The sequence below is a fragment of the Elephas maximus genome, chromosome 10 (genome assembly GCF_024166365.1).
Source record: "Elephas maximus indicus isolate mEleMax1 chromosome 10, mEleMax1 primary haplotype, whole genome shotgun sequence".
Taxonomy (NCBI): domain Eukaryota; kingdom Metazoa; phylum Chordata; class Mammalia; order Proboscidea; family Elephantidae; genus Elephas; species Elephas maximus.
Window position 1 is genome coordinate 7105364 of NC_064828.1, and position 12124 is coordinate 7117487.

A 12124-nucleotide genomic window follows, 5' to 3' on the forward strand; every position below is an offset into this window, starting at 1 on the left:
TGTTGTGCTCACTTATTTGGTTGATCGAAGCTCCTAGTTGCACGTCTAAAGCTGCCTTGTATGTGCCTCCCTTGACCTGCCTTGTACCTCAATAGGTTCACATGGCTGCCAAGGTTACATTTAGAATCACCTATACAATACAATACATTGAAATCCCTGGTGGCAGAGTGGTTAAGAGTCTGGCTGCTAACCAAAAGGTCGGCAGTTCAAATCTACCAGGCAGTCCTTGGAAACCCTATGGGGCAGTTCTGTTCTGTCCTATAGTGTCACTATGAGTCGGAATTGACTCAACGGCAATGGGTTTTTTTTTAATACGCTACATTGTCATCATAAGGCGATTCCTCCTGGCCTAGTTTCATTTTACAATTGTTAGTGATATTTTTTGTAGGAGATATCTGTCATTGTTTTGTGTTTTTGCTAAAAGTTAAGAGGAAGCCAAAGATCCCAAGACCCATGTCAGAGCTTCAGATGGGACAGTTGGCAGACAGCATGTATCCAGACACTTTCAAATCATTTAACTGGGCTTCTTAAGTAAACAAAAGGGTAAACATAAGTTGCTTGCTCAGTTTCTTTTTCATGGCACTGTTCAAGCGATCACTAGAAATTCTTGTAACACTTTGCCAAAATAAACTTCCTTGACTTAACTTCTGTGTTAGGCTTTGGTTTCCATGTAGAGTGTTAATATCATCTCTGTGAATTCTCATTCTTAGTTAAGGAAGAGCTGGTTATGTGTCTTCCACTGAATAATGGGTTAATGTCAGGAAACAAAACTTAGGTCCTTCAGTGTCTTTCTATTCTTTTCCATAATACTCTTATATTACAGAATCTATCTTGACTAAGTTTGGAAATAGAAATGTGCATAATGCAGTCTTTTAATAAGGCCCCTAATCTTGTATTCTTTATTCTGACAAAATCCCCATTGGACTGACTTGAGTTTTACACAAAATATGCTAGAAGGCTTGGATCTCTGATGTGCTATGACTCTAAGAACCTAGAAAAGAGGACGGTTCACATACTGCCTTAAGTAAAATTCTGTGCAAGTCCTTGAGTTAACAGTACCTAAAGTAAAGCTTTTATAAAAATAAAGCACAATTGATTTAATAATCCAATGCTTTAAGTTTAAGAATAAAATTTACTTAATATATAGAATATATATATATAGAATATAATCAAAAAAGTCTTCTAATATGCCAGCAACATTATATTCCATCATCTGCATGTGAAAATCGTCTGCACTATTGTGCTGTAATTGACTTAATAATAATATTGGGAATAGAAACATATGACCATGAGTGTTAATACCAACTGGAAGGAAACTTACTTTGCTTTGCTGGACACTTACATTAAAATAATGGAAAACCATTAGAGCCAATAATAGCAGTAGCATCATACTGTTCTTTCTTTATGAAATGAAACTTAAAGCTGCTTAGTATATATATAGTATATATGTGAATGCTAAAACGGTTTATACTGTACTGTGGGAAGTGTGAAAGCCAGTCAAAAAGGCACGTGTACTAACCTCTTTTTAAACCACTGGCTGTTTTATCAGACATCAATGAATGTGAAATTGGAGCACACAATTGTGACAGACACGCCGTATGTACCAACACAGCAGGAAGCTTCAGATGCAGCTGCAGCCCTGGGTGGGTCGGGGATGGCGTGAAGTGCACTGGTGAGTTGTTGGCAAATAACAGCAATTGTCTGTTGTCATCTGCGTAGATGGTAATAGCAACATATTAATTCTGTAAAGAAAAATTGTGTTAGTAATTTTAAGTGTCATGCTCCCTTTTAATAACTATGGAACATTTTTCTTTAAGATCTGGACGAATGTTCCAATGGAACCCACATGTGCAGCCAACATGCAGACTGCAAGAACACCCTGGGATCGTACCGCTGCCTCTGTAAGGAGGGGTACACAGGCGATGGCTTCACTTGTACAGGTAGGCACGTGCGGAGGCAGCCGAACCATCCATGGAGAACCCGAGTGTCCACACCTTTTAGACCATCGATTCTTTTCTGGAAGCTGGACCAATTATAGACAACTTTTAACAGAAAAAATTAATTGTTTGAAACTGGATCCCCCAAAAGGAAAATTTGGGCCAAGTCGATTAAAGAGACCTCAGAAGCTAACTGTGTCTATATCTATCTATGGCCGTGCTCCCGCTTCTTTGCCTCAGCCTTTATAGTGCTTATTTCTCACTGATGACTTGTTTTCCACACCAAATCCAAGAGTGAGCTTGCTAATAGGAAGCTGTGTAAGGAAAAGGGATTAAATAAAGTAATAGTTTAAGGATATTCTGGATCAAGTCAATAGTTTATATATTTTTTTCTCACTAGTCATCAATATCACACACTGGTATGAGTAAGAGTTTCGTAACTGCTTTGTATGGAATTCGTTTGCTTCTGGTTTTACCATAGATTGGTGGCATTTTGTTCTCAGTTCTAATTAATAGTTGAGAATTAGCATGAATTGCTGCATCTATTTAAGATATGTGATTGGATACCTGTGACTGCATAAATAACTTTTAAACACATTCACACTTACATGTACGTGTACACACAGGCAGTAGGGTTTTGTTAGGGCTTTGCTATTCAGTAAGATAGTGAGGTCCATTACTCGTTGGCTCCTGGGTAGAACAGATGCTCATATGACTTCGATAGCATTCATTTATCCCGAGCACTTTGCTAAAAAGGAGTCACTTACGCACAAAAGAGGTTAAGGCTCATTAAGTGATTTACCTGGAGTGTTTTTTTTTAATATATTGAAAGTTTCGTCATATTTGAAATTGGTTGCTACCTAGCCCAGTGAATTTTTGTCATAAACTTCCCATTACTTAAAAAAATGTTCAAAGTTTTATGTCTTAGTCATGTAAAGTTCATGTGTTTGATGGCTTTAATGCCTGCAATTAATAGCAAAACTAGGTAGAGATCAATCAGACAGGAGGCTTTGGTTTGCTGTATAGTTACTGTTCTCAGTTTGTTTGTTTTTTTTTTTTTTTTTTTGGTGCTTAAACCTGAGAAATTGGCACAAGCCATAGCATGTTATTTCCTGTCACTGAGGTATCCTCGTGTGGCTGACCCTTTTTGAAAAAGCCTTAGTCTAATGGATTCCGTAGGCTTATTGCTCATTTTACATCATTAGAAGTGATTTAGTCCCATGTTCCTTGAATATTCAGTGTAATATTAGCATTCAAAACAGAAAAACAACTAAGTTTAAACATACCCAATAGAAATGATGACAAAACATTGCGCAGTCAGGAGGTTGACAATTATAACTGTCAGACCTGAGGAACTGGAAAAATCCCAACTGAGGAAGGTATCTTGTGTCTCCTTCTGGCTGTAGATCTTGATGAGTGCTCAGAGAACCTGAACCTCTGTGGCAACGGTCAGTGCCTCAATGCCCCGGGAGGATACCGCTGTGAGTGCGACATGGGCTTCGTGCCCAGTGCAGACGGCAAAGCCTGTGAAGGTAACCTTGTAGGGTGGGGTGATATTTGGTTATTTAAACATTCCTGAAGTTTTTTCTTTTCCTTTTTTTATTGAGGTGTGTTTTGGCTTTACTTCTAAGCTGGTCAGTTCAGCTTGTGGAGGGGTCAGGTCCCCAGCTGGGCAAGTTATCTTTGTGCAGAGAAAAATCTCAGGTCCCTGGCCACAGCTGCATGTCTGACCCCAGCTAGGTGGCCTGCAAGTGTACACCCACTGGTCGAAGCAGAGACAGGACAATTGAGTGTGGTTAAATCAATGCAGCTCATTTGTCTCCATTGGTGGGGAAAAGAACTCAAAGCGTAGGTCCTCTGATAATGTCCTGTTGGAGAATTATCTTTAAATATGGAAACACCGTTTTTAAACTTTGTCATGGCATGGTCTCTATAATTTAATATAACAACAGGGAAGATGGTCTTCTCCATATATAATGTCCTTGTATCTCTCACAATGGTCTCTAAATATCTAACATATGTGAACATGCAGCAGCTTTTGCAAATCCATCTAGTGTGGAACCCCTTGGTGTAACGTCATATGTCACGATATTTCTCAGAGTAAAGCTCTGTCTTTCTGAGAAGTGTTGCTCAGACAGGAAATGTCCTGGAACTCTGTTGGCTGGACATGGGACCCATTAAGAAATGCAAGATCCTTTTGTATACCCACACTTCTCAAATTTAAGTACATTATTCCTCTTTGAAAAGAATTAGTGACTATAATGAATTTTTAAAAAATTCAGCAGAAATAAAGAAATGATAAGGACTGAAAGTGAATTAGTTAATAGTTGTTCCTTGTTAACAAGACATTAACTTAAAATCAGTCTTTAATGTGTACTAATTCACTCACATGTATCTATGTAAATACTTTTCTTTGTTATGGAACCACCGGGCGTTCTTGATATAGTTTATGTTAGATATGCAGAGTTTGATATAAAATTCCTGTGAGGCAAGAAACCAGATTTTTCTCCTCGTCATGGGCCTAATGCCTTGTTTATCCTTCTTACTCTGAACATCCAAAGAAAATGGGTCCCGAGGCACCTCTGGTGACGTAAGTCGTCACAGGGAGAGCGTCGCTTGCTTCTCCTGATGCAGTAAGAGAAGGCTTTGTTTGTCTGCTCTTAGTGTAAACCGCTGCTGGCACAGTGGTTGTGGCTGTTCAAAGCCCATCTCAAGGTTGAAAATGTGCCTGCGTGTCAATCACACAAAGTTAACATGATGCAATGATAAAAAAAATAGAGGCCTGGAAAAAGCTTTTACAGTTTTTATGTCTCTATCAACTGTCCTGGGGGTTCAAAGGATTAAAAAATGAAGTTACCACAAAGCCTTTGTGATACTTCAAATTTTATTTCACAGCAAAAACAGTGAATATATGCACAAAAATAACCAAAAATTTTAGCCTAAGGTGACCTGTTTGGCTCTTACTTCACAAAAGTAGTGAGGACGTGTGTTAAACACGGTCAAGGAGATATGCACGTATAAAGTAGTGAGGACCTGTGTTACACACCGTCAAGGAGATACACACACATAAAGTAGTGAGGACCTGTGTTAAACACCGTCAAGGAGATACACACATATAAAGTAGTGAGGACCTGTGTTGAACACCGGCAAGGAGATACGCACGTATACAGTAGTGAGGACCTGTGTTGAACACCGTCAAGGAGATACGCACGTATAAAGTAGTGAGGACCCGTGTTACACACCGTCAAGGAGATGCGCACGTATAAAGTAGTGAGGACCCGTGTTACACACCGTCAAGGAGATGCGCACACATAAAGTAGTGAGGACCTGTGTTAAACACCGTCAACGAGATACGCACGTATAAAGTAGTGAGGACCCGTGTTACACACCGTCAAGGAGATGTGCACACATAAAGTAGTGAGGACCTGTGTTACACACCGTCAAGGAGATACACACGTATAAAGTAGTGAGGACCTGTGTTAAACACCGTCAAGGAGATACGGACGTATAAAGTAGTGAGGACCTGTGTTACACACCGTCAGGGAGATACGCACGTATAAAGTAGTGAGGACCTGTGTTACACACCGTCAGGGAGATACGCACGTATAAAGTAGTGAGGACCTGTGTTACACACCGTCAAGGAGATACGCATGTATAAAGTAGTGAGGACCTGTGTTACACACCGTCAAGGAGATACGCACGTATAAAGTAGTGAGGACCTGTGTTAAACACGGTCAAGGAGGTACATATAACCAAGTGCCCAGCACACTGCTTGGCATGTGACAGTGACCTAGTAAAAATAAGTCCTCAGTATGAGACTTCCCTACACATGACAAAACGTCTAAAAGTCTATAGAAGAGCCTAGATGGATTTCTTCTTTAACAGAAAATACATTAAATTTCTCCCTTTACTTTATCCCTCCCCCAAGATATCGACGAGTGTTCCCTCCCGAACATCTGTGTCTTCGGAACTTGCCACAACCTTCCTGGCCTGTTCCGCTGTGAGTGTGAGATAGGCTACGAGCTGGACAGAAGTGGTGGGAACTGCACAGGTAAGAGACCTGTCCACGTTAAAATGTGCTCCCAAGTCCCCAGGATCCCGGCTGGTGGGGCCTGACTGGGACCACACAGGGCAGTCACACAGGAAAAAAGACATGAAGCATTGAAGCTGGGATATCACAGGGTAACTTCCTTAGACTGGGAGCTGATGAGATGTGAGTGAGAGGAGGAAAACATTGAAGATAACTGCAGAAACAGAGTTTGAGCCTTAGCGTCACGCTCCTGACTACAGAAGAATGTTTCAGAGTTCTCCATTGTCAGGATTCCCGGCCCTTTCCTTTGCTCCTTGGGTACATTTTCAAAAAGTTTTCTTTTGAAGGTCATGCTCTGAGATCATGAGTTTTCTCCTTGTATTTTCCTTTGTAATACCTGCTCCCACCTCCCCCCACCCCCTGCCTGCCAGTGGTCACAGCACATGGTACGTGGAGCTCAGTGCCTGTCTCTAGTACACACAGAGCTAACATGCCCCAGCCTAGTGGTCACAGCACGTGGTACATGGAGCTCAGTGCCCATCTCTAGTGCACACAGCTAACACCCCCCAGCAGTGATCACAGCACATGGTACATGGAGCTCAGTGCCCATCTCTAGTGTCCAGAGCTAACACCACCCAGCCTAGTGGTCACAGCACGTGGTGCATGGAGCTCAGTGCCCGTCTCTAGTGCACACAGCTAACACTCCCCAGCTGTGGTCACAGAGCACCTGGTGCATGGAGCTCAGTGCCCATCTTGAGTGCACAGAGCAGTTTCCTGTACAGCAAGGAACTCTCAGGAACATAAGAAGAACATGCATGGGAAGCTGTAGGCACCCAGCAGATGGCCACTGAATTTACCCTGGCACTGAGTTAAAACTTTGGAAGTCCTTTGCAGTTCTCCTTCCTAGCCTACCACTTTAGTTTAGGGCTACTGAGAAAACAAGTTCCACTCTGTGGGCTCAGGATTTCTGGAAAAATGTGTTTTTCTTCATCAAGCAAAGCCATGTCCCAGTGGCTCTCCAGATTTGGGACCCGTCCCTCCCCTCTGCAAATGCTTCTGGACTAGGGTATGCCTTCACAGGCACACATTCTTCCACTGGTTTTTCCACCAACTATTGTGACCCCAAGCCAGGCCTTCGCCATACCTCAGGGAGTCACTTCCGTGGTCTCTGGCTTTCCCTTCTTGCTTCAAATCTCCATGAGCATCATTATAGCTAACCTCATTTCTGCTAGTCTGGTCCTGCTTATCCAAGCTAACATGTGACTTGAGCAGAAGAATCTTCTGCAGTGGAAGGTTCCCACTGCAGGACGATTGCCAGTTCCAATGGGGAGGGCCTGAGGAAATACTGTCCCCACTTCCCATCACTCATTTGTGAATCGGTATGTCTGTTCTCGAGTATTTCATGAGTTTTTGAAACAGACAAAAGGATTGTACAAGGGTAGTATTTGCCAAAACCCATGTCCTAAATATCTGGAATGCTGGATTTTTGGAATAGAAACAGAAAGGGAGATATTCAGCCAGCATCCAGGAGGGGAGAGAAGAAACCCACTGAGCCTGATGCCTGGTGTGCATTTGCGTGTGGCTGCCCAGGCAAGCACACCCAGTGGGGGAAGCTGCAAAGTACTCCTGAGGGTTTCCTGGGACATCTTGCTCTAATTTTATGCAATAACAAGCCACACATATTAAATACATTTTCTTAAAGCCTGCATCCGAATTTCTGGTTGACCGAGGTCACAGTGGTGTTTGCCCTTCAGTTACCTTGACTGGGATATTATTCCTAGTTCCAAAGTTATATTTTATTCTGATGACAAATTTGAATGCTAAATGTGTTCCCAGGGAAAAAGACCAAATACTATGACATATTTCCTTCCTGAGGGGTTCTGTTTCAGAAGTGGAAGGCTGCATTTCTACATGTAATTATAGCTAATAACTCTTACAGTTCTTTCGTGGGGCCCTAGATTGGGCACGAATGTTGTGTGGTGAGGTCTCCCTATGTTGGCTCTGGTGATAATTCTGCCCCTTGCTGTTTGGTTTCAGATGTTAATGAATGTTTGGATCCGACCACGTGCATCAGCGGGAACTGTGTCAACACTCCAGGCAGCTATACTTGTGATTGTCCACCCGATTTTGAGCTGAACCCAACCCGAGTTGGCTGTGTCGGTAAGGTCATAAAAACTTTTCAGAGAAGGATACTGTTTAGTATTTTTAAAGAGCACCAAACGTTCCATTCTCAAATTTTTTAAAAAATCAATCTTGTAAAACTTTAAACATTTCCTATATCTATTTTACACCTCAGGTACCCTTTCTATAGGTAGATTTCCAGTGTACGTTCTTGGGCACTGTTTAGTTTCTTAGTTAAAGTAAATTCTGGTTTTTAAACAGTTTCTGAATAGGTTTGAATTTCCAGCCCTCAAGTGGGAAGAATCTGGCTGACACTTTGTTTGTCCATGGTTGATAGATACACGCTCTGGAAATTGCTATTTGGATGTTCGACCTCGAGGAGACAATGGAGATACAGCCTGTAGCAATGAAATTGGAGTTGGTGTTTCCAAGGCTTCCTGCTGCTGTTCTCTAGGCAAAGCCTGGGGTACTCCTTGTGAGCTGTGCCCTGCTGTGAACACATGTAAGTTGACATCCCCCTGGTTAGTATTATTGCAGTTCAGGTCAGGTCTCCTTTCTAGATCCACAGAAGAGAAGCCACGGAGGAGAGAGCAGCCACTGGTCTCCACTTTTAGATCAGGGAAGGGAGATAGATCCTCCTAGCACTGTTGAGGGTCCTCCTCCCTCCTAATATGAGAGAAAATGGCACCCTGTTGACTTGCACTAAAAGATCAGATGGGATTCACTGATATAGAAAGACAAGAACAGGAGGAAAGAAAGGTAAGGTTGGGTAGGTAATGCCTCCCTTCTGTTTGTGAGCAAAGAAGGTGGCATTATTTTAAAGATGACTTTCCAGGCCAGGTTATTGACACATGGATTGAAATCTTTCCTCTTATCCGTTGCTTAGATTCACAAGCCCATTAATTAGCTAGATTTGGAACACTGAGAACAGATTCAGAGTGTCCCTGAGTGAAGGAGAAGGAATTAATTCGGCAAATAAGGAAAGGAAAATTATTCCACTCTTATGGCATGAGTTGAAAGAAAATTTTATAATGTAATTTTAAGCAGGAAAGAGCTTCCCATTTTTCCATATGGGTCAGATATGGCTTTTTTGGCAAAGGTAAGTGACTGCTATTTACAGGGTATATTGGGATAGGTATAGATTCTTTCCTTGTTGAAGAATCATTCATTCATTTCTTCTAAAAATATTTGTTGAGTACCTAGAGCATTTACTTTGAGTGTACAAAGATGAATTAGACTAGGAGTATACAACCTACTAGGCAAATGTGACCTGAACTTATCAGCTGTGGTTCACTGCAGAGTCCAATAAGTACCTAAGAGAAGAAAGATGAACAGACACATGCCATGATTGTTCAGAGAATGTGGTATGGTAGAAACATCACACCTGGCTTCAAATGAGGACTCTACCATTTGCAACCCATATAATCTTGGTCAAAGTACTTAGCAAGCCTGAGTTTCCAAATGTGTAAATACCTCATAGGATTAGATGGAAATCACATATTTAAAGCACCCAGCACAGGGATGAATGCTTAGCAGGCACTTCCTCTCTCTTCTCTTCAGAAAGGGAGGTCAGTCCTGGTTGGGAGAAGGTAATGAATACCTTGTGAATTTTTTAATTGGGCTTTGAAGGAATGGTGAGACATGGAAGAGGAGACTTAAAAAGAGTGGGTGATTGCAGATAGAGAAGAACAGTAAAAGAGGAATATAGTTAATTTCATTGCTGCTGAAAGGAGCAAACTAAGATTGTTAAATGCGGGGTCAGCTCCATAGATTAATAATGATTGGCCCACTCCCCCCAAATCTGGATCACAGCTATAATTGGAGTATATACATATATACATTTATGCATATACACATATAATTTCAGAAATCCAGGACAAGGATTATCAATTTTGGAAAGAACACAATGATTACGGAAGAACCGGTTCTAAGAGGCTGATACAACAGATTAGGGCTAGTCTTATGCATGAGTCCCTGCATCTGTTACAGTGCTGGTGTATGGTGCTGAAATAAATGTTACTGAGTGAAATACTTGGATGAAAGAATTAACAGAGGGAATGAAAGGAAACTGTAGAAAGTTGTTTATGGAAACCCAGGGAGTCTCCATTTCCACTGGTAGAACCAGACAAGCAAGAAAGATTTCTAGTCATTAAGGAGAGAAGCAGGATGAGAACCCACCAAGAGAGAACTGTTTTTCCTAAAGCTCTTTTTGGAAAGTGTTTGGGAGACAGGTTATTCCCAAGGAAATCTGTAATTCCCAAGAAGTAGGTCTGAACAAAACATAAATATGAAAAAGGAGTTTGTTAGAAAATAAAAAGGAACTATTAAAAAAGAAATCATAATGGAGATAGAGAATGAACTAGTTCACAAGAGAGTAGGTGGAGGTTCAAAGACTGGGGGCAGTTGCCTTTCATTTGGCACTCAGATAAAATGCCATTTGAAAATTTTAAGTATACATAAAGATGTTAACTTGCTTCAGATGCTAAAGATCCTGGAAAATGAATCTTTTTAGTTGAATATGTTTGTATTTCTCACAAGAATACAATTTCTGGAAAGTTCGATTCAAAAGAACTCAATCTGATTTTTGTTTCAATAGCCGAGTACAAAATTCTTTGTCCTGGAGGAGAAGGTTTTCGACCAAACCCTATCACTGTTATACTGGAAGGTAATTCTATTTCCTTTATCTTAAAGTGTGCAAATTTTGAACTTTCTTGAGTTTATTTAAAATGCTAAAAAAAAAAAAATGTTGTTGGTTTCATTTTGATAGATATTGATGAATGCCAGGAGCTTCCAGGACTGTGCCAAGGGGGGAAATGTATCAACACCTTTGGTAGTTTCCAGTGCCACTGTCCTACCGGTTACTACCTGAAGGAAGACACCCGAGTGTGTGATGGTAAATGGCCCTTATAGGATGATAAGTTCTTTCGAATATTGAGAACTGACCTCAGAAGTCAGCATGCAGTTACCAGGACAACTGGAGAATTTAGCAATACAGCACAGTGGTCTAAACATGAACATAGCCAGGCAATTTTGTCACACGTGTGGCAGTTTGCACTAATGTTGCTGCAATGATGTCATTTCCAATAAGCTCTAAATCTACCTTTTTTTCTAAGAACAGTGGAATTTTGTCCCATTTATGTCTCAAAGAGTTTTCCACATTCTTCAGAAGCTCCATGTTTTATTGGAGTGGCACAAGACTCATTTCATTACTTCTATACTGTGGACGGTCTGGGCTCCTCTTCTCCCTGTCTATCCCGCTCGTCATCTGTACAAATGCTTTAAATGAGCTTCTCTTAGAAGACAGCCCTTTGGCTTTGTGACGTTAGTGTTTGCTCCTGTGTATCCTGTGTTGCCGGAAAGAACTGGAATATTGACCACTGTTAGGTTTCAGAGCATTTGGGCCATGGACCAACGTGGGGGAGGTGGTTTTCATTTACATACAGGAGTCACATGACTAGTTAGGGATGAGACCTCTTGTATTCTGCATGAAAACTATTCCCCCGGCTCTTCACATGACTCATTAAGTGAGCTAGACACTGAAATCATCAATGAGCATTAGCTGAGCATCATCGTGTGAGTGACACAGCTTTAAGACCCAAGAAGATTAGAATCAACCCCTTTTGTTTAAAAGTAAAAGAACCCGCACGCATTGCTATCCAGTCGATTCCAACTCACAGCCATCCTATAGGATAGAATAGAACTGCCCCATAGGGTTTCTAAGGAGTGACTGGTAGATTCGAACTGCTGACCTTTTGGTTAGCAGCTGAGCTCTTAACCACTGTGCCACCAGGGCTCCTTGTTTAAAAATAGAGGGAAAATAGGTGAAATACCTGCCACCATGTTACCTCACAGATGCAGGTTCCTGAGGCCATTCGTTGATGGCTTTGGCATATATCACGGACTTTGCGAACATATGGAGTACATGATTGTCTTTCCTGAAGGAATTTTGAGAATTATAGCTTTTCCACATTTCCACCTCTGCCTGTCTTTGAGGATGTTATAGACTCATGCAGTAGGAACTCCTGTAAGAAGGCAA

The 12124-nt window shown here is 41.4% G+C and overlaps 1 protein-coding gene across 3 annotated transcripts in view; it reads left to right on the plus strand.

Moving 5' to 3' along the window:
• FBN1 (fibrillin 1) overlaps nucleotides 1-12124 on the plus strand; it is a 298816-nt gene that overhangs the window by 219043 nt on the left and 67649 nt on the right. For 2 of the 3 annotated variants that reach the window (XM_049898545.1, XM_049898544.1), the window contains exons 33-40: nucleotides 1550-1672; nucleotides 1818-1940; nucleotides 3344-3469; nucleotides 5866-5988; nucleotides 8005-8127; nucleotides 8426-8590; nucleotides 10685-10753; nucleotides 10856-10981. The exons of the other annotated variant lie outside the window; for it this stretch is intronic. In XM_049898545.1, the coding sequence (XP_049754502.1) occupies nucleotides 1550-1672; nucleotides 1818-1940; nucleotides 3344-3469; nucleotides 5866-5988; nucleotides 8005-8127; nucleotides 8426-8590; nucleotides 10685-10753; nucleotides 10856-10981 (978 nt within the window). The remainder of the gene's footprint in view (nucleotides 1-1549; nucleotides 1673-1817; nucleotides 1941-3343; nucleotides 3470-5865; nucleotides 5989-8004; nucleotides 8128-8425; nucleotides 8591-10684; nucleotides 10754-10855; nucleotides 10982-12124) is intronic. 3 annotated transcript variants of the gene reach the window in all.